Source organism: Stegodyphus dumicola, chromosome X2 (assembly GCF_044657685.1).
Source record: "Stegodyphus dumicola isolate Sdum_Otavi_A_Nest chromosome X2, ASM4465768v1".
In the NCBI taxonomy this organism is placed as follows: Eukaryota; Metazoa; Arthropoda; class Arachnida; order Araneae; family Eresidae; genus Stegodyphus; species Stegodyphus dumicola.
In genome coordinates this window covers 79,870,614-79,894,892 of record NC_140781.1, presented here as the reverse complement: position 1 = coordinate 79,894,892, position 24,279 = coordinate 79,870,614, and the positions used below count along the sequence as shown (strand labels likewise).

At 33.7% G+C, this 24,279-nt stretch overlaps 1 protein-coding gene across 2 annotated transcripts in view; it reads right to left on the bottom strand.

Annotated features, from left to right (window-relative positions):
- LOC118183995 (BTB/POZ domain-containing protein KCTD3) overlaps window positions 1–24,279 on the bottom strand; it is a 213,992-nt gene that overhangs the window by 161,769 nt on the left and 27,944 nt on the right. For both annotated transcript variants that reach the window (XM_085809348.1, XM_085809349.1), the window contains exon 3: window positions 16,297–16,342. In XM_085809348.1, coding sequence (XP_085665474.1) covers window positions 16,297–16,342 — 46 coding nt within the window. The remainder of the gene's footprint in view (window positions 1–16,296; window positions 16,343–24,279) is intronic.

Sequence of the window (24,279 nt, the reverse complement as noted above, 5' to 3'; positions counted from 1 at the left end):
GCACTAGATCATGCCTGCAAGGAGCACTAGATCATGCCTGCCATTGGCAACAGCCTTGAGCACCATTCAGGTCATAATGCTATTTAGCTCAGTTCCACCCCCAAATTTAAAGGAGAGCACCCCAGGAGTGGACTGGTCTGAGGGTCTAGCAACCCTCTCTCCTTCCACCAAACCACATGAGAGGACTTTTCGCTCGCCAAATAGAGTGCCGCCATGCCGCACTGACACTATACATTTACAAACATTCATGCGGTCTCCGGGATTCGAACCCATGTCCTTTGGCACAGCAGTCGGAGACGCTAACCACTATACCAGTTGGGCAACCCACATTTTGTGTCAGGTATTAAAGTCTACCTGAAATGAAACTTGATCTAAGCCACTCCTGCCCATATCTTGTTTTGCATTGGCTGCTTGAGGAGCCAACTGCTCTCTTGCCCTGAGTTGTTCTTCAGGATTTTTAAGTCGACAAGTTCATGAACCTCATCTGATGTTGCGGTCGGTTGTGTGGGATAAGCCATAAAGAGTTTCTTCTATTTGCTTACATACTTTTTTTGGCTTTCCATGGTCTTCTTTGGTTTTCTTTCAGGTCAATGGCATGCTATTGCATCCATTTAATCCTTACTTTGTCAAGCAGATCACTTTCATCTAAAAGAATGATTTTTTATTGTTCATTATTAATAGGATGTCAGAATTCACAAAAGATACAAAAAGTTCTTTTTGTTGCCTTTTTATGTTATATACTGTAGACTTTCAGTGGCATATTTCCTGTGTAATTTTCAGACAGATATGCATTTACCTATTTTTTTCAGCAGTTTCATTTTTGATCGAGTGACACTGAAATATGCATTCACTTTGCAGGTCCTTCTGCAGCTTCAGAATTGAAAACTCTTTTCAACATAATTAAAAATTCAGATTTTAATTTGAATAAGATAGTTGTAATAATAATAGTAAAAAAAATAAGAAGAATATGATGGTTCAAATTAGAAATTCAAGGAAAAGCACAATTTGCTATATTAACTGAACCTAAGTTTCTCTGAATCTTTCTTTGCTGCTGCTATCCCAACAAAGGAAAAAACAGTATGAGCTACATCCCATTCAAAACAAATATGTCTTGGGGCCTCATACATTGTTTAAGTCACACAGAAAAATACTAACTCCCTCATAACCACTCACGGTCGAAAGCGTGATCATAGCCAACATCAATATAATGTACATAACATATGTATGCTTCTTGTGGCTTTTCCTATGCATTCAGATTAGCAATGCCCACAGTACAACGAGTGAATTTTAATTGTATAGTATTTAAAAAATTTTTTACCACACATAGGGATTTTACTTATTTTTATATTAAACATTAATAAAATACTTCAGATCCCCCAAACAGTTTCAACAGTAGCTAGAAAAGAACTTCAAATTTAACATCTAAAAATGGATTTTCAGCATATGCATGGCATATTCTAGGTACATCTAAATCACATGCACACAGATTCACAAGATGAAACCACATCAAAAAAAGAGAAATACAGGTCTACTAGTAGAAGAAATGTTAAAACATAACAATATAATCCAAAATTTAGCATCAACAAGACATGTACAAAAGACTACAGCTCCTTCACCTTCCCAGAGTCCTTACATTTTATTTCAAAGGGGGAAAACTGGAAATTTTCCTCCTGTATTATACTGCAGTATATTTAATTTTTAATGAAATAACTCTTGAAAAAGCAAAATGGGATAGGTTACTGCTATTTGCATGCATTCACGATGAGTTTGCAAGATTTACCAATACAATCTTGCAAGACATCCAAGACAATTTTGAAACAAAGATCCAAGATTAAAGACAAGATTTAAGACAATTTACTAAGAACAGTGATTATCTTTGAACTTTCTAGGGAGAAAATGACAACTGATCATAAGGCCATTGCTATTACTACTACCAGAATACAGAAAGGACTGTTACTCTATTCATTGCTAAGGAAACTGCAGCATCTCTGTCTGTGAGATTATGAAAAATTATATAATTTCTTATACTATTTATATTGCTGTATTTTGAATTTAAATCCATGCATTTGCTTAAATTCTCTTCCACAAACTGTCCCATACAAAAAACTAGACTCTAAAACAAGAAAGTGGAAAATGGATACACAATCATTTAACTATGCCACAGCTGTTTACTAATAACATAGGATAAAGAGCTTTTGGTACTTTCTGATTATCCACACCACCCTCTGAAAAAGTGACAAACTAATTGTTTACGTCCACGCCTATCGAATTAATTCCACTTTTCGTTGCCCTGCATTGGCAACACGCTTTTGAGATTTGTTGTTCGTAGAATTTGGTCGCTAAAAGCGTAGCTGACCTGTAACTGTTGTAATTCTTATTTTAAAGCTTATCTATATTGCTGAATTATTACTAAATGTTTACGTATGAATGTTTTATTATTGTAACGAAAGTTCTAGATCAAAGTCGAATCACTCATAATCCAAAAGACGAGATGCATGGCCTGGAGGGTTTTCCATAAATTTTAATTAAGCTTAATATTTACATATATACAATGTAGGCTAAAATGCCTGAATCGAATATTTAAGGCTCAAAAGGCAAGAACTGAATAGTTCCAGCTAAAATCTAAATTGAATTCTATTGCGTAGTGCATCGAAATTCTACCTTCAAGAAGAAGAATATTTTTTCAAGTCACGTGTTCAGAAGGGGAAAGGTCAAGTAAGCCAATAGATGGACTCCTAACGCCATCTCTTGGCGATATCAAAGAATATTCCTTAACACACTCCCCACCTGAACTCTGACAAGAGTTCATCTAACTCAGTTATACATACAATCAAGTACATAAATCACTATTCTATAAATATATTAAAATATACTAATTAGTCAAACACTTCAATTCCAATACAGGTATCAAATAATAAATGTTATAACTAATAAATAAACTAAATTTTAAAATATTTTCCACTTAACTGAACAAACTTAACTAACAATATTCAATTTAATCATTAATAGACAAAAAAGGAAAAAAGCATAACTAAATCGTTAAAGTTCAAAATATATAAAGTTCAAGAGGATATAGATGTTGAACAGTACGTTTTAAAGTCCCATTACCAGTTTTTAATTCGAATGATCGGACTTTACCATCATGTCCAGGAATAATTTTTATGATTCTACCAAGTTTCCATAAGAGTTTGTTTTTATTATCTCCTTCGATTAAAACAACATCTCCTACTTTTAGTTCTGGTTGAAGTTGCGGATTCTTCAAGAAATGGGCAGTTCTAAGATCTAATAAATATTGTTGCTTCCATTTCCACCACAACTGTTTTAACAGCAATTCTTGATAACACTTTCTTTTTAAAAGCGTTTCTCTTGTCGTTTCGCTACCGATGATTCTAGCAAAGGTCAAAGGATACTTCAAATCAGTTTGTCCAATGTTTAAGAAGTGCATTGGAGTCAATGGTTGCGGCTCGTCATTGTCGTTGTAAACGTAACTTAGAGGTCGTGAATTAAGAACTGACTCCACTTCGACAAGTAGTGTAGACATTTCTTCGAAAGTCAACAATGCTTTTCCTACGATTTTTCTTAAACATTCTTTAACAGATCTAACAAGTCTCTCATAAAACCCTCCCCACCATGGAGTTCGTTCGATTATAAATTTCCAATGGATTCTTTCTTTGGCAATGAAATTCTTGAATTTGTCATCTTTTAAAACTTTTGAAAAATTCTCAAGTTCTTTCTTTGTCCTCTTAAAGGTCTTGGTGTTGTCAGAGTAGATGATTACGCAGTTTCCTCTCCTGCTCAAAAATCTGCGAAATGCAAGTAAAAAGGATTCTGTTGACATATCTGATACAAGTTCTAAGTGTACAGCTCGGGTTACTGCACAAACGAACAAAACAATATAGGATTTTCGAGTGTCTTTAGAATTCTTTACGTAAACTGGTCCGGCGAAATCAATTCCACAGACTGCAAATGGAGGCGATTCTTGGATTCTATCCTTTGGTAAGGGTGCTGTCATCTGGTCTGCTGGTTTAGCTAAATATTTTTGGCAAATTATACAACCTTTTAATGCTTTTTTGACTAACTGTCGTCCTTTAGGAATCCAGAAGCGTGATCTGACTTTAGCTAAAGTTGCAGCAATTCCTCCATGCATTATCTTCTCATGTTCTTTGCTTACAATTAGAATCGTTAGTCGAGAATTTTTAGGTAAGATTATTGAAAGTTTATCATCTAGTGAGAAGTCAGAAAATTCCAGTCTTCCTCTCAACCTCATGATTTCCTTTTCATCAATGTAAGGAAGAAAATTGTACAAAGGAGATTTTTTTCCAACTGAATTACCTTCTTTGAGGGATTTATATTCTTCGGCAAAAAACTTCTTTTGCTCTGATCTTATCCAGAAATTTTCTGCTTCTTGTAACTCTTCAGCTGTGAGAGTTCCTTGAATGTCGCTAGTTTTTCTTAATTTTTTAATGAAACGTGTTGTGCAAGCAGTGACTCTTAACACCTTCTCTAATTTGCTATATTTTGATATGTTGAAAAGATCATCTGCACTTTTTTTGATTGTACATTCAAGTTGATGTATATCACCGGATCCCTTTCGGTATTCTAATTTGTTTTCATCTATTGTTTCTTTAATATCTAATCTTGGCCAAAGTTCGTGAGGGAGTTGAAGCCATTGGGGACCTTGCATCCAAATGGTCTCATTTATTAACTTGGAAATCTTCGTTCCCCGAGATACGAGATCGGCAAGGTTGTCGACACCTGGGCAATAATGCCAATCTTGAGGTGAACTCAATTTTTGTATTTCTTCAACATGATTCTTGACAAAGGGTTTGAAGGCTTCAGGTTGTTTTTGGACCCAAAAATAAGTAATTGTTGAGTCTGTCCAAAAATAGCACGGAATTCTCAATTTCAGTGCTTTCAGAATATTGCTGACTAACTTAACTGATAACAATGCCCCCATTAATTCTAACCTCGGTAAAGTAAGGGATTTTAGTGGGGCTACCCTATTTTTAGAAGAGACAAAGGCTGTTTTGATTTCTTTATTTTCTGTCGTGAAACGTAAATATGCGACTGTACCATAGGCTTTGACACTTGCATCTGAAAAGCAATATAGTTCGAGATTTTCGACATTAATGTTCGAGTGCATGAAAAGGTAACGAGAGATGGAGAATTCAGCCATTTGAGGTAGCTCTTCACACCACTTTCTCCATTCAGAGGACAAATCTTCAGGTAACGGTTCATCCCAATCTATTTGTGACAACCAAATCTTCTGTATTAAGCACTTTATTCTAACAGTGAAAGGTCCTAAAATTCCAATTGGATCGAATATCTGACCCAACACTTGTAGAAGAAATCGTTTTGTTTCTATTGGTTTAGAGGTGAAAGACAATAAGTTCCGAACATCAAAATACAGTAAGTCCTTTGAATTATCCCATGCCATACCTAAGACTTTAAAGGGGAAATTTTCTCTATTAAAATCTTCAGGATTTTCATCTGGAACGATACCCTTTTTTACCCGCAATTCATGTAATTGTCTCGAGTTACTATGCCATTTGTGAAGCTGCATGCTTGCTTCCTTAAATATTTGGACCGATTCTAGACTCGTAGTTAATGCTTCATTGACCGTTGTTTGGCTTCCAATCACATCATCTACATATACGTTCTCATTCAAAAAGTTAACCGTTGTAGGATAAAGTTTATTATAATTTTTCAAATGATGTTTAATGGTAGCGGCTAATAGAAATGGACTACTATTTATTCCGAATAAAACTCTAGTGAACCTATATGTGTCATGAGAAATGGTTTCATCAATAGGGGAATCGGAAAAGAGAAACCTGGTTGCGTCTCGATCCTTTTCATGTATGAGAATCTGTAAAAAGGCTTGTTTTATATCTGCGGTGAAGGCTATTAGATTATACCGAAATCTTAACAATATTTCGAATATTTCAGGGTATAAATTTGGCCCAACATGTAGACAGTCATTTAAAGAAATGGATCCTGGGGCATGCGATGATGCATCATAAACAATACGTAATTTATTTGTAGCTCGATCCTCGCGTATAACTTCCCTATGTGGCAAGTAAAACACGACATCCTCTTCATTTGAAATTTCTGAAACTGGTTCGATAATACTTTGTTTTAACTGATCTCTTAATACGTTCCTGTATTTGGAAAATAGATTAGGATCTTTTTTAAATCGTTTTCTAAGTCGATGAAATCTTTGTTCTGCGATTTCCCTATTATTATTTAGATTTGATGTGTCATGTTTCCAAGGCAATCTAACTTTATAGCGAGAATTTTCATATGTTATATTTGATTCGAAATATTCGACGACTTCATTTTCAGTTGAATCGAAGTTTTCCCTCTTATCAATAAGTCCTGAGTTTTCCAAGTCCCAAAATTTTGCTATTTGTTTGGAAATCAAATCTTCCCCTACAACTACATTGAAAGCTAAACAGACATGATCATCACCTTTTCGTCCATGTAGGCACCAGCCGAAAATAGTTTCCACTGCAACAAGATTTTTGCTTAAGTATTTAACGTGTCCCATTACTATGTTGTAATAATAATCTGCACCAATTAGAATGGCAATGGGTTTTTTACAATCGGGAAAATCTGCGAGCATCAAATTTTTTAATTGTCTGTTTTGCTTAATTTCTTCTGATTTAGGAGGAGGAATATCTGCACCTGATATATGATCAGTTACTAATAATTCAACTTCTATTCTAGAATCGGGAGAACTTCTATGTTCTAAAGTTAATTTAACTACGTCATAATTTTTTTGGATGGGAGAAGTATTCCCAAAAGTGTAGACAGTCAATTTTTCTTTTCTTATGACTTCGAGGTTTAATCCGTCCACCAACTCGCGAGCACAAAAACTTTTCATACTTCCACTATCCAAGAGAAGTCTGGCAAACACCTTTTCCTTAGCTGTTTTAACTTTTATCGTGCAAGTCTGTAAAAGAATTGTATTATTTGCATTATGTGAAACGGCCGAAACAATTTCTTCTTTCTGTTCCTTAGTTTGTGTATCATTTTTCGAAATTGATATACTATCCTTTTTATCACTTGGTGTATTTTTAACTATCGAACTGGATTTAAAACATATGGCTTCTGAATGTTTACCTTTGCAAATTTTACAAACTTAAGTTTGGCGTCGTCGGCACTGTGAGATTTTGTGTTTAGGGGCCAAACAAAGAAAACACCGCGCTTGTTTTTTCAAAATATCTCTCTACTCATTAACTGTAAGGCATAAACAGGACTCTGAGTCATGGTTTTGAAAACAAAAAATTCAGTTTCCATTTGATGACGCGGTTGCCATAAATTCATGTGTGGTGACAGTTTGTTTATGTTTCGGCGTCGGTGGATATCTGTTAATACCTTTCATTTCCGGGTTTGACTTGCGTCGAAAGGATAACGAATTAATCTTTTCTCGCGATTCTATTTCTAATCGGAGAAAGTCTAGAAATTTGTTTAAATCATAGGTTGAAGAATTTTCAGTATTTGTACGATGAAATTCTAAAGTTATATCGTTCGGGACAATTTTCATCAAAACTGGAATAAACATGTTGGAATATGTTTCTGGTTTCACACCGAATGCTAAAAGGCTTCTGACTTGAACGTTAATTGTATCATAAAGTTTTCGCAATTTTGCCACTTCACTTGAACTTTGAACAGGATTTAAATTTAAGAGATTAGAAATGTGTGTATTGATAATAAGGTCACTTTGACCAAATCTATTTTTAAGAATGTCTATAGCAGAGTCATTATTAGCCTCTGAGATTGAGAGACCTTCTATGGCTGATGCTGCGTTTCCACATACATAAGTTCTCAAATAATTAAATTTTTCTATCTTCGAAAGTGTAACATTGTCATGAATAGTGACCTTGAATGAATTCTAAAAATTCATCCAATCGTTATAATCTCCGGAAAATTTGTGAATTAAGAGTTTGGGCAATTTCACATTGCCTTCAATCTTGGTTTCAACTTCTGTAGATGAATTATTTAAATTCGTGTTGATATTTTGAGTATTGCATTTCCTTAAATAACGGTTGATTTTAGACTTCGCTATTATTATTTTATCGTTATATTCCATAGAAGTGTTAATATCTGAATTAATTTTGATTCATCTTCAATCAAATTTTGTATTTTTTCATTTAAATCATGTAGTTCCGTTTCTTTACTATTTAACAATTCCAAACAATTTTCTAACTCTTCTTGATTTCCTTTTTTTAAATACTCATCTACATTTTTAATAATTTGAGTTACAGAAGCACGTATATGTTCTCGATTCTTAATTAGTGTCTTCTGTTCCATTTTAATAAATTATCAAAGGAGACTTACCGTGAGAAGTCTTCGCTTACAAAGCTAATCCAGAAGGCGAAAAACACAAATTTTCAAATTAATCAGATTCTTTTCTGGAGCCGATGCACCATTATGTAACGAAAGTTCTAGATCAAAGTCGAATCACTCATAATCCAAAAGACGAGATGCATGGCCTGGAGGGTTTTCCATAAATTTTAATTAAGCTTTATATTTACATATATACAATGTAGGCTAAAATGCCTGAATCGAATATTTAAGGCTCAAAAGGCAAGAACTGAATAGTTCCAGCTAAAATCTAAATCGAATTCTATTGCGTAGTGCATCGAAATTCTACCTTCAAGAAGAAGAATATTTTTTCAAGTCACGTGTTCAGAAGGGGAAAGGTCAAGTAAGCCAATAGATGGACTCCTAATGCCATCTCTTGGCGATATCAAAGAATATTCCTTAACATTATTAAATGTATTCAGTTTAGTTTAAATAGACTGAGAGTGACTGAATTTATTAAGAATATTTAAAATCAAAACTACATCATCCATTCTGGTGCCATTCTAACACAGGAATGTAAACAATTTTTGGAGGCAGCAATTTCGCCAGCAATTTCAAGTACAGATAAGTGCTTTTTATTTCGATTTATATTTGAATTTGATTCTTGAAGTTTTATATATATTTTGTATTGATTTCCATTTAGAACTTGAATACTTCGATTACTTATTATGGATCAAGCTACTAAAATTTGATTGCATGGTAGGGAAAAAGCAGCCTTCACAAGGCTTCAGAATAGTATTACTTCCGATTTATTTTAAAATGAAGCAATTTTGCACCTGGAGCGCTTGGAAAGGATTTATTCAGATTTTGATAAATTTGATGCCCAATTACCAGAAGAGCAGTCAGAAATTGAAGATTTTGAATTGAAGTATTTTAGTTTGAAACTTCAGTATCAAAATTTGTAAGATTTATTAAATGTTGCTAACGTGCCAAATGTTTCAGAAAATTCTAATATAAGTAACTTTAAGTTACCGAAGTTGAATATTCCTATTTTTTCGGGTAACTTTAATGACTGGATGAAATTTAAAGATTTGTTTGTTGCAACAGAGCATAATACTTCTTTATCTAATATACAGAAATTTCAATATTTAATCGGATCACTTGCTGATGAACCAGCTTCTATAATTAAACATATTCCGTTATCAAATAATTCTTACGAAGAAGCATGGGCAAAATTGCTCGCTAGGTACGATAAAAAGAAACAAATTGTACAATGGTTAATTAAAACATTTCTGAATCAAAAATGTATTTTACAGGTTAATAATGTTAATTTGAGGCAATTAGCTGATACTTCGAATGAAGTTATCAGAGGTTTAAAAGCTCTTGACGACAACGCAACTTTTAGGGATCCAGGTTAATATTTATGTTGCTTCAGAAACTCAAAAGTTATGCGCACAGAAAACAGCGGAAGATTATTTTCCTACACTGGAATCACTTTTTGAATTTTTAAATTAAAAATGTTCTTCTCTCGAAATTATCATAAATAAAGAAGCAGAAGCTAAAGTCGTTCATAAAAATAGTAATGCTAGTTCTAAAACGTTACAGAATTCTAAATTTAGTAATACTAAATGTTCGAAATGTAACAGACTTCATGCTTTATATAAATGCGTTAAATTTAAGAATTTGGATGTTACTGCTAGAAAGAACTTTGTGAGAAAACAAGGATTGTGTTTTTTTATGTTTAAATTCACATCTAATCAAAAACTGCAATTCACAGTTAAAGTGTAATTTGTGTAATTCAAAAACGCATAATAATTTGTTGCATGAAGATATTAAAGCTAACAATGTGCAGCTTTTAACAGCGCCAAATGAAAACGAAAGCACTTTAGAGAGAATTTCGAATGAATTATGTGAGGGTCAAGGTCAGGTAGTTGTCAGTAATACGATTCAAAATTGCAACTCGGCGATTTTGCCTACGGTTCTCACACTCGCATTTTCGTCCGGTGGTGAAACTATCGAAATTAAATTATTACTGGATTCAGGAAGTGAAAGGTCGTTTATTTTGGAACGAGCTGTTCGAAGATTAGGATTAAAAAGAATGAACCAAAGGCTACTTTTGCGTGGAATTTGCGGAGTGCCAGCTTCTAAGACTCGTGGCTCTGTTAGTTTAAAAGTTTGGTCAAGCTTAAATAATGAAATAATTGATGTTAACGCATAAATTTTGGATAGGTTAACTTTGCAATTGCCGGAACAAGTCATTAATGTAAAGCATATAGAATACATTAAATCTATCTGATCCGAATTTTGCTCAACCCAAAGAAATTGATTTGATTTTTGGAGCTGATTATTTTTTCTCCATTTTAAGATGTAGCCAAATATAGGGTTCGAAAAATGAGCCTGTAGCTCAAAATACAATATTCGTTTGGGTGATTGCTGGGAAGGTCGGAAATAATATGGAAGGCCCCAAAACAGCAAATTCACACTTCATAAAGCTAGAAGATAATATAAATATTGATTACGAACTTAAGAGCTTCTGGAAAATGGAGGATGTTGTCGATGTTGGGAAGAAGGAATTCCTGACACCCGAGGAAGAATCTCGTGAATCACATTTTCAAAACACTCATTCTGTTAATTCAGATGGGCGATTTATGGTAAACTTCCATTTTATAAATTGCATTTGAAGTTGGGTGATTCAAAACTTGCAGCAATTTCTACGTTGCGTTCCATGGAACGAAAATTCAAAGATAATCCGGAATTTGAAAAACAGTATAAAGATTTCATATATGAATATGAACAGTTAGGACATATGACTGTGATTAATGATGATTTATCTAACCAATCAGATGCAGAAAAATTTTATCTTCCTCATCATGCGGTCATTAAACCTTCTAGCACAACGACAAAATTAAAAGTAGTTTTTGATGCAAATTGTAAATCTAAAAACGGTATATCATTGAATTTTCTTTTAGGTGTAGGTCCAAAATTACAAAGAGATATGTTTGAGATTTTGATCAATTTTCGATTTCCTAAAATTGTTTTCACAGCCGATGTGGAGAAGATGTATCGTCAGGTGATGGTAGCCCCTGAAGATCAGAATTATCAATTGATACTTTGGCGATACAATTCCAGTTATGAAATTTGCACGTACAAGTTGAAAGCAGTTAAGTATGGTCTTTCCTCTGCTTCATTTTTAGCAACTCGATGTCTGAAGCAGGTAGCTTTAGATTCTAAAGAGGAATCAGATGTATTTCGTATATTGCAAGAGGATATGTATATGGACGTCTTATTGTCGGGTTGATGTCGGGTCTTATTGTCGGGTTACAGTTGATGATGCAATATCCATCTGCAAGAAAGTATCTTCAATTTTACATGCACGTGGCTTTGATTTGAGGAAGTGGAATTCAAATTCTGTAGCATTCTTAACTGAATTTAAGGAACATTGTTCACTAAATTCTGATTTCGAGATATCTTCTAATTCAAGTTCGAAAGTTTTAGGACTTTTTTGGAATTCAACTACTGATACCTTCAGTTTTAAAGGACATCAACGCATCCATAGCAAAGAGACGCATCCATAGCACATCAACGCATCCATATCACACATATCATCCATATCACATATCACCATATCATCCAGATCACACCATATCATCCATATCACACATATAACACATCCTTATCACTGCACATCAACGCATCCATAGCAAAGAGACGCATCCATAGCACATCAACACATCCATATCACACATATCATCCATATCACATATCACCATATCATCCATATCACACCATATCATCCATATCACCATATCATCCATATCACACATATAACACATCCTTATCACTGCACATCAACGCATCCATAGCAAAGAGACGCATATTGGCATAATCCTGCTCGCATTTTCGATCCTTTAGGTCTCCTATCTCCTTGCACTATATTGATTAAAATATTCTATCAAAAGCTATGGTTAGTTAAAGGCGACTGGGATTCAGTTGCTCCCCAGCATATCTCAGACGATTGGTTTAAATTTCAAGAGACATTCAGTCAAATCAATAATTGTGAAATTCCCAGATGTGTCATACTTACAATTGACAGTGTTATCCAACTACATGGATTTTGTGATGCATCTTCGCAGGCCTATGCAGCAGCCATTTACTGTCGTCAAAAATGTAATGGTACGGTTAAGGTTAATCTTTTGGTATCAAAGACTAAAGTTGCACCTATAAAGCAAGTATCCATTCCTCGATTAGAACTTTGTGCTGCATATTTGTTGACCAGATTAATGCGATCTCTTTTGAACATTTTAAAGAAGTTCAATTTAGAAATCTATGCGTGGACGGATTCCAAGGTAGTTCTGTCTTGGCTATCCGCTCATCCACGTAAGTGGAAAACTTTTGCGGAAAACAGAACATCTCAAATCATAGAAGTGATACCTATTAAACATTGGAATCATGTTCCCACTAAACAAAATCCTGCAGACGTTGCTTAACGTGGTATTGAACCTCAACTTCTACCAAATTGTACTTTGTGGTGGAATGGTCCACCATGATTGCATCAGGAAGAGAAAAAGTGGCCTAAATATGAATTAAGATCTGAAGATGATACAGAAGTAAAGGCCGAACAAAGATCTGATCCTATTTTTATTTCTCATATACGTGAATGGAATGATTTATTAGGTAATTTGTTTGAGCATTATTCTTCGCATTGTAAAACTGTTCGTATTCTGGCTTACTGCCAAAAATTTATTACTAATTGCAAGAAGCATCATGTTACTCAGAACATTTCGCATAGTGGTATTAATTCCAGCTGCCTTATGCCACTAACATTTCTAGAGATTCGAGTAGCAGAAAAGTTCATAATTCGTTGGGTTCAGAATCATTATTTCAAAGATGATTTACAATGTATTAAGGAAGAGAAACCTTTACCCAAGAAGAGCCAACTGCGTTCTCTATATCCATTCGTAGATAAAGATGGTCTCTTATGGGTGGGAGGACGTCTTCGAAATTCATCTTTAGCATTTAGCGTCCTGTCATACTTCCTTCTCGACATAAATTTAGCGAATTACTAGTGAAAGAATTTCATATTTCTTACCTTCATGCTGGTCCTTCTTTATTATCACACCTCATCAGGCAATCTTACTGGATAATTGGAGGGAAGAGACTTATATGCAGTTGTGTCAACCATTGTTTAATATGACAGCGATTTAAAGCTGCTTCAACTTCACAATTGATAGGTGACTTACCTGAACATCGTGTGACTTTGGAACGACCTTTTTTCACATCTGGTGTGGATTATGCTGGTCCTATTACCATTAAATTTAATAAGGGTCATGGTTCTAAAACAATGAAAGGTTATATAGCTCTGTTTGTTTGCTTGTCAACTAAAGCTGTGCATATAGAAGCAGTCAGTGACCTGACAGCAGACTCGTTTATCGCTGCACTTAAGACGTTTCATTTCATGTCGCGGTGCACCACGACACATTTACAGTGACAACGGTATCAATTTTGTGGGAGCACGCCAAAAACTACAAGAACTATATCAGATTTGGTCTTCCTTGTATACAACAGAATCAGTTTCCCGAGAACTAAGTAAGTCAACTATTGAATGGCATTTTATACCGCCTGCTTCACCCCACTTCGGAGGAATATGGGAAGCCAGCATTCGCTCAGCGAAATTTAATCTGAGAAGAGTATTGAAAGAGACTCTTTTAACCTACGAAGAGTTGTCAACGCTACTAACCCAGATCAAGGCTATTTTGAATTCACATCCACTTACTTACGTGAACGATTCTGGTACTGACTCTATTAATGTTTTAACCCCTTCTCATTTTATTACAGGTGATACTTTGACTTCCTTTCCAGAGACACATCAGTCTGTTCGCACAAGGAGTTCTAGGTGGGAACTTGTACAGAATCTACGACGTGGATTTTGCAAACGCTGGAAAAGGGAATACTTGACTTCTCTTCAGCCGAAATCCAAGTGGCAGCACACCAAACCCAACTTGAAGGTAGACACAGTGGTTCTTGTCATTGAAGATGAATCTCCACCTTTAGCTTGGCCTATAGGGCAGATCATTGATGTCCATCCAGGCAAAGACGGCTTAGTTCGCGTAACTACAGTCAAAACTAAAACTGGTGTCTTCAAAAGACCATTTAATAAACTTTCACCTTTGCCTGTGTATCAGGACTAAACCTGATAGGGTGGGAGTATGTTTACTTCCATGCCTATTGAATTAATTTCCACTTTTCGTTGCCCTGCGCTGGCAACACGCTTTTGAAATTTATCGTTCGTAGAATTCGGTCGCTAAAAGCGTAGCTGATATGTAACTGTTGAAATTCTTATTTTAAAGCTTATCTGTATTGCTGAATTATTACTAAATGTTTACGTATGAATGTTTTATTATTAAATGTATTCAGTTTGGTTTAAATAGACCGAGAGTGATTGAATTCATTAAGAATATTTAAAATCGAAACTACATCATCCATTTCGGTGCCATTCTAACAAAGGAATGTAAACACTAATTTTTCACCCAAACTAAGATGCAAAAGGCAAGGGCAAATTTCAAAAATGGTGGTGTACAAAGAATTATACAAAACAGCAACCACTAAACAAAATTAAAAACACAAGAAATATAAATAATACCTTTTTTTGCAGTATTCTGCCTAAATATATGTTTCAGTTCCAAAAAACATCAAAGAATTGCAGAAACTCGGCATCATGCACAATTTGGCACTGTGCACACTGTTGCTCTCTCCATGAACATGATCATCTGATTTCATTTTAAAAAAAACACACACACAAAGAATAGCACAAATTTGCATTGCACATATTACTGTTGTCCTATGTGCTCATAGAATTGCACCAATTCAGCACTGGTGCACAAATTTTAATTCATAAAATTCAATCATTTACAAAATATGACTTCAAGAAATGTGAATTTTTGCATTTTCTCCAGTTAGACAAAATGCCATATTTCTGAAGAAATGCAGCACTTTCTTTTTCATTAGCTGGCAAACTCCACAATCCCATTATGATTCCTTACCAGGAAAAGCAATTCACTTACTGCAAAAAAACCAACACTAATGACCATCGAATTGGAAGATGGAAATCGGGGCTTGTCTGCTGCATGAGTGTACATACCTGGTGGCATCAAGAACTGCCTAATTTGGTGACATCGTGTATTGAAATGTGAATATTTTTCAGGGAGGTGAGGATAATCAGAAAATACCAAACTTTTCACAATTACTGAGCTAATAAACAATTTTGGTACTTATGAATTAGTAAAATCACCTTAACAGAAGTTGCCAAATTTTTAGAATGTGCCAAACTTTGGGAACCATGCACATAACCATGCTTTCAGCAAGCATGTTCATAACAATCCTTCAGTCAAACAATGCTGCCATTTTTGTACAGGTTTTTGTTATTGTCGTTGTATTATAAACTCCAATGGTTTTGTGAACAAATCATGATACATTTTACTTTAGTTTTCAAATATCAGCTTACGGAATTTGCCGGCAATGGAAGAAACTGCGGTAAAATTTTTGCAGGAATACAGAATTTTGCTGAAACATTCTAAAGGGAACAACAAGGAAATGCGTTTCCTAGATAACTGCTGTTGCCGATTAGTGTTTTTTAAGCAAAAACAGATCACTGTGTACAGAAAGATTTGAAGAAGAATGTAAGTATTTTATTTTTTAATGTAACACATAATCCTTATTTAATAATTAAAATTTGTATTTTAAACTGATAAAGTACTTTTTCTTTTCATATGCTGATAATGTTTACCAACTTACGATATACATTGACAGTTTAGGAATCTTTCTTTAAATATATATATGTATATATATAAAGGCATAAAAACCAACAATTTGTACCTGATAAGTAACTTCTACCTTTTCATCTGCAAAAAAACTGACAAATTGCACCAAAGTGGTTGCATTAAATACGTAAGTACCAAATTTTTTCATGTAAAATATTAATTTCAAACTTACAGCTCCAGTTTCATCCTTTAAAGTTGATATTCTTCCACTCAGCATGCTAAGGAAAAGAACAGATGACTTTAGATACTGAATTTTACAGCATAAGCCAAAATACCTTATTAAAAAACAAAATTCTATGGATTTATATAATTAGATTACAATACAATATTTAACAATAAAATATGCAGGAAAACACATAAAGTGCTAATTTAAATAACTGTGCCAAAAGTACATCAAAATTAGGCATGCCTTTAATAAACATGAATAATGCTCATATTAAAATATTGTATATTTTCATTACTGTTTACACAGCTAACAAAATGAAAAAAATAGAAATGGGATGTTGTTTTTTAATTATAAAGAAGCACATTTTAACATGCTTTTCAGCAAAATGCCTTTTGCAGAATTAAACATTATAACAATTTCAACCTCCAGGGAAGGCCTGTAACCACTATACAGTGCATCTCCAGGTGGCACATAGGGGAATGCCTCCACTAGTTTTCCCTTTGGGTGGTAGAAGGGAAATAAAATACCTTCCGTGGACCAACAGGCAGAAGTCCAGCCCTTCAGGCAATGGCACTCTTTTCTATGACTTTCAATTCCAATAAAGCACCAGCTCCATAATATAAATAGAGATCGACCTATAACTAAAATCACTGTCAGACTTACAATTGGCCATTACAATGGACTGAAAATTGACAAAGAGGGTAGGAAAACCTAGAGGAACTGTGACAACTGCCTGGTCATAGAACTGACAACTGCATACATCTCTGTCCAGCCATCCTTGCTGAATTGCTAAAAACTGGGGTCTTATTTAAGAGACTGAACATTTATAATGATAACATTTTGCAGACTGCCAGGGCTATCATCATCACCCATGGTACTATTTGAATAGGCTCTCTCTTAGACACAACGATGACAATTCGACACTACTGCTTATGTAAAATTCTCTAAAACACAAAAATTCACCACATATTAAGCTTCCCGGTATTGCATAAATCCTTATTCACAAACTTTCCAAGAAATAAAATGAAAACATAATCCTAAATACATATTTTTGAATTTTAAGGAAAATTCTAAGCATTCTAAGAAAATCTGCACAAATCTGACGCAAATTTATAGGGATGAATTCATATTTTCTGTTAAGTCTCATCTCATCTCTTATAGCAAGGATTCAAGAAACTCATTTGCTTTCATACTATGAAGATAACAGAAAAGTTCAGAAAAACGACCTATTTGTTCACATATACAGAACCTGTAACCAGCCAATGCTTGCACTGAGAAACAAATTAATATATCAAAAAAAAGGCTTCAAAGACATGAATGCTCTTTTGGCATCTGGGTACAATACTTGGTTTATAACCAACAGACTGTAATTCTGTTAGGTTCAGTCTTTTGTAGTTCTGTAGTTCTGTTCTATAGTACAGGAATGTAGTTCTGCCTTCAGGATCATCACTGCAACTGTAAGCTCACAGATGCAGCCATACAGATTTGAAAAATAATCTCCAAATTTCCAAGTCGGTTTAAATTCACTTATGCAACTAATGTATGATTTAAGTTACTAAACTATGTATTATAATGTGATTCTGGTGTAAAATATATCAATATTTACCTAGAAATTCTAAATTTTATGTGTTCCCCCCCCAATTTTATTTTGTAATTTCCTTACACTTTTATACTGAGCAAACCGACAGATGTCCTGTGCAGAATGGAAGATAGCACCTGCAAGATGTAGCTGCAGGTGTGAAAAAAGGTAGAAGTCTGAAGGAGCTATATGGTGGGTGAGGCAAAAGATGACATTCAAGTCTGTACAGAGTCCAGCCGGTGAAAGCAGACACATGTGGTGTTGCATTATCTTGATGAAACATCACCTTTTTGTGCTTGAACTCAGTTCGATGTTTTCCTTGCTAGCAACATCAACTCGAACTAGCATCTCACTGTACACCTCACTGTCAAGGGTTTTACCTTTTTCCAGATACTCTTTGTAGAAAATACCACAGCAATCCAACCAGATACAAGCATGATCTTTTCTTAGTCAAACTGTGCTTTGCGATGTTGCTGATTGGCTCACTGGGCACAGACAAACCCCCTTTTCAGCCTATGTTGTTGAAGTAAATTCACTTTTCATCAAGTGATGATCCGGTCCAGAGTTTTGTCCTTGCGTTGATATTCGAGCAGATTAGTGCAAGTCCAAACATGTCTCTCCTTATCTGCTTGAGTCAGCTCATGCAGCATCTAACGACTGAGCTTGTACGTCAAGTTCATGCAATACATAGTGCAACTAATAAACATGGCACTTAACTCCTTAGCAGGCTCTCAAGTGGTTGCATACAGATATTCTTCCACAAGTTCTCAGAGGCGAGCCTCATCAACATCAGTAGGCCCAGCAGAGCACTCTGCTTCTTGAATATCATAGTCCTTGTTTTTGGACTTTCAGTACCAAACCTTCAATGTCATATGATACAACATTAGTACCTAAACCTGTACACATGATTTGTTGACATTCTGTAGCTAACTTTTTGCAAAAGAACTGGAAGTAAATGATAGTTCTAATCTGGCAGCATAATAGTTTCATTTCAGGCACCTCGTACTTAAAGAGAACAATATTTCTTTTATAAATTTCACAACACAGTGTTCTAAAGCAAGCCTCTTTCTTTCAAATGCCAAAAATCCTTTGACAAAATATGATCATACACAACAAAGCTAACTATTTGTGCAGATGATATTTTAGGTGGCGGAAAATTTTCATTAAAACCCAATATACATAGCCTTTTCCTGAGAAAACTACTTTTCATTTAGCAGAACATTTCCAGGTAAATCATAAGATTAGAAACTATATTATTTTCTGCTAACATTTGATAAAAATAAATGCTACAAAATCTAGTCTGTATATAAGCATTATGATATATAAACTGAATTTCAATAGACTAAAACAAACAGTATCTACATTGCATCTTCATGATTATAAATACACACAGTATTCAAAACAGACTATTGTTGATGCTATTCCTTTAATTATTGATGATTACTTCTAGGTATAATTTTTTTCAAAATAAAACGCAAAATTTTATGATGGAGATTTGAATGCTCGATGGGATTAATCATTGCAAAGCAAAACTAGAGCCATCTGTTTATGGAAAGTTACTCAACCCCTTAGCTGCCGCCGGCGTATTTATACGCCTTGCTCAGTTGATGCGTTAACTGCCCCGGGCATATATGTATATATATATATATATACGCCCTTCCAAAATACTATCATTTGCTTTGCACTGCTACCAGTAAAATTATTCGCAAAGCTTTAGAATGCAACACCACAATGACCTTGACACAGTATGCAAATGAGGATGCTATTTCAGAGAAGAGGGGGAGGAATTGGTGTAGGGGATGTTTCTGAAATGGTGAAAGTAATGACTGTGCAGTATTTGCTAATATTTCTGTTTGAGAAAAATGAATTTTTTTATTCTGTAACTTCCGCTTTCGCTTACTGTTTGTAGTTGGTGCCAAGAATAGAGAAAGATATAATGGATGTATCAAACCCACTTTTTTTAAAATTATTTTTGATGAATTGCTCATGCTTCATATTGTTACTGAAACTAACTGCTTTGTAGACGAGTATATGAACCAACACCCTGCAAAAAAAAAAATCAAGACAAAATGGTAGTATTCAACCATTTCAGGAGATATACAGTGCAAAGTATGTAATCCGAACATCCATAATCCGGAATGATCTATAATCCAGACCTCAAAGCTACAAATTTTATGCGCATGCGTAAACGCATAGTGCGTTTACACATGCGCATATGCATTTATGCATGCACATATTGCACTTACGCATGCTCATTTAATGTATAACAGATGGTATAAGCTAGGCTAAAATTATCTAAGGCATTTCAGTTCATGTTGCAGATTGCGCTGTTCCTTAATCTTCTAATTGGATCCGGCTTATTACTTTTTGCAGACTGTAAGAAAAATTTTATAAAAATTAAGCTTGAACTTTCGATTATGCAAAAAGAGTTTCCAATTCTGGAGCTGCCAAAAAATCTACAAAGCGAAAGCATGTTTCGATGTAAATTAAACAAAAAGTGGAATTGCTGCAAAAAATGGATAAAAGCCTATCCGTCTCAAAATTATGCGAGAAGTATGGCATTGGAAAGTCCACTATATATGACACAAGAAAAAAGAACTGTTTGAATTTTTTGTGGAAGCATCTTAAACAACTTACATTGAAAGAAATGTTTCTTTTTTTTTTTTTTTTTTTTTTTTTTTTGTAAATTTTGATATCCTTTAGATCATAATTGTTCTTTATTTCATAAATTACGATTTCATATTTTTAATTGTATAATTTCTGCATGCCATCTTACCAGATTTAAATTGATGATCTATAATCCGGAAAAAAAAGTCCCGACGAATCTGGATTACGGACATTATACTGTATATGTTTTTTAGGACAAAAAAGGCATAACACTGAAACCTGATATTACACTTTACTGGTCTAAAAATAAATTGATCGAAACAAGATCTTTTTTTTATTATACAAAAATTATATAAAATGTTATATATATAATTATATATATAAAATGTATATAATGTAGTATAATTATAATAATTTTTATTATACTTTTACTCTAAACATTAAATATTGTGCTTTCATTTTTTCTTTTATTCTTTATTGAGTGAAAGTAAACAGTTTTTAGAAAGTAAAACTTGGACTTATCCCCCCCCAATACATCGCATAACTATGTGTGCCTGTTGTTATTAGTAATATATATCTAAAATCAATTAAGTTTAAGTATGAATGAAAGTGTATGAGGGCCAAATGAGGCAATAAAGGAGTAATTGTAAGGAAGATGGAAATCTTTATAAAGTAGAAAACTAATATTGTTTCCTTCCATATCTGGAAGGACCAAGACTAAAAACAGCAGAATAACTTATGGATTAAAAGAAAAAATTGATGTTTGTCGAGAAACAGATGAAAAATTTGTAAAACTTTCTACCTTTCGATAGAATTGCTGTAAAGTTGGGCCTAACAACAGAAGTTTAAAGTGAATCTAGTTAAGGTGGTCTACTACAGCAGCATTACAATACTAAAAATTTGTTTACACGCAGAATCGCTAATTAAGAAACTATGTTGCGTGAAATTTGGCAGAAATATAAAGCAATAGGTCAATTTTGGAATCAAAATGTTAGAATCAGGTTTGGAATGAAATTTACTTAAATATTATATTTTAAAAAAATTAGTTTGAAATACGTAATTTTAATGTGTAGTTTGGAAAGCCATCAATAGATGGCGCTACGAGTTAAAATTTAGCATTGTAATCTTATTTCTGCAAAAATTCACGAAGTAATTGATTTTGATATCAGTTATAAATCATATTTTTTTCTAAATAATATTTAGAAGCGTTTCATATATTCCTTTATACACAGTTTTCACTAAACAGTGTCAGCTGTTAGCGGAATGACGTTTACAGCAACCCTATTGCATTGCTATTCCGCACTCGGTTTGTTTACATTTATTTGTACTGTGGTCAGTTAGCAAAAATATGCGAAAATATCAAGGATGACCGAAAAAACATCCTGGTGTTAATAAGAGATCCAGAATTCAGCGAAAGCGTCAAGCTCAAGAAAAAAATATGAAATTAAATTCCCGAGATGTGGAAGATTCCGAACAAGTGGATGTTTTCGAAAGGTGAGAAATATTTTATTCTTTATATCGACTACCTCGTGTTTATGATTTCGTAGTAAGTTAATTCCGAAGTAAAATATGCGTATTTTTTTTATTGAAGGTCAGAAATTATTGATACAACTGCATCTGTGTCAAAGAAGAATCATTGCCCGGATGATTTTTTTTTACAAAGTTTTTTTTTTTTTTTTTTGTATGTGTATGTTTGTGTGTGTGTATGAGGGGATGCTAATAATTGTTCAATTCTGTTATAACAATTTATTTCTCCATTCACACTAAATTGTTGGGAAATATTGAAAGGGTAAATTCCAATTCACAAGGAATTTCTGAAATAATTGAATCTTTTCAAAAGTATGAGCATGTTCTTGCGATCTAAATTGAATTCACCATCATTACATTCTATTATTGGAAATTTTATAGTCATATGTTTGCTACGAAATGCTTTGTCAGTTACCTATGGTATATTTTTACAGGTGTATGCACATTTCATTCATGTGCTCGCTGTTCAACTTGCTTTTTTTTATTATGTCATTTACTTGGATGTTAAATCTTTCTTTTAGCGTTGGAACATTTTATAATCATTTAGTAAAATTTATATATAAATATATATTATTGCTTGTTTATTTATGGTTCTGTGTATTTGTCATGTATGCATGTTGTGATGTGTAGTTTTTGAAAAATATGTCACAAATGGTAAGTTCCACCAAAAGCTGAATTGAATTGATATTGGGATGCAGGTAATTAGAAAATATCTGCCGTGCATTTTGAGCGTAAACCATACTAGTGCCAAGAATGGGACCAATACGCTCAGGCTTGCTTAGCCTTTTTGCCATTGTCCAAATTGAATTATCTCTAGTAGAAAAGGAGTGAATGCTTTCTCTATATAACAATAAAATATACCAATAAGAAACTTTTCATATGTTAATGTGACAGACTTTCTGCAAACAGAAGTCCTTAGCTCTGTTCTTGTACATGTTTTTTAATTGTGGTTCAGATGTGTACTTCTCAAAGGAATTCTTCTCATAGGAAGATTGTCTGAACATTTAAAAACTATATTCTGCTTTTAGGGGCCTAATATTTTAGGCCCCTAAAATTAATATTGAAATTTCTAAAATGTTGAAAAATATGTCATCTGGATTCCGTGCAAAAAATATAATCCCCTTTTCATTTCTGCATTTGCAATTCCTCATTTTCTTTACTCCTACATTTTTTAATTGGAAGGAATTTCATTCGCAGAGCCCTCTAATTTATTCTTACAAATCATGTAGTAATGTACCATTTTAGATAGATATAAATAACATATTTTGTAATTTTTCTAAACTGCGGTTATACAGCATGATATAATAGCTACACAAGGTATGGCGAAACAGTATACAGCAATATCTGTAGCACTGTCTGAGATGGGTGGTAGTCATACATAGCTTAATGCTTAAATTTGTTATGTGTTATTTATTTATTCATGTTTTTTTTAATTATGTTATAGCAGTTTATTTCTTTCATTCTTAGGTCTGGAAGTGAAAAATTTGACTTTTCTACGCCAGACTACTTTAGCTAATGTTCTACTTTAGCTACTTACTACACTACTTTAGCTAATGTTCCTAAGACAAACCAGGCTTTCTTGAGGTAAGTTGGTTTATTTCAAAAATAGATATTAGCTGTGCATGATATTGAAACTCTTACAGTTACTTAATTATGGCTAACTAATTATGTATTAATTTAGAAGTCAAGCAACCAAAATCAGCGTTATATTTTCAAATAGTGAATATTTCGAAATATGATGCTGATTTTTGTTGCTTGACTTCTAAATTAATACTTGGTCAGCGTGTTATTGTATCTTAATTAAACTAATTATGGTTCTTTTCTTCTCAGTTCTGATCTGGACATTTCAGTTATTGATTCTGACGTAGAAGGTAGAAATACAAGCTCTCTTTTGGGGTAAATATGTATTTCTCTATGCCAAAATTAAAATGTCATCATTTATGTTTTTCTTTTATGGTGTTACATTATGTTGTTTACATACTGATAGCTATTAAAACTGTTAAATATAATATTGTAGCTATCAAAAAGAGGGGGATGAATTTGATTTGTACCAAATTTGGACGTTTTGCATGAAAGAACTTGAAAATAAAAGATTTTTTTTTAAATATATTCGTTGAAATCAGTGAAATTTTCAGACGGGACACTGAAGCAAATGAAAATATTTTGGGGTTCGATTCTTTTGATGGGAGCCTCATCAATAAGCCTACTATCTTTTTTAAATATTGCTTCTTTTTCATTGTTTTCATGATGTTTTATGTTCCCTTCATGAAAAAGAT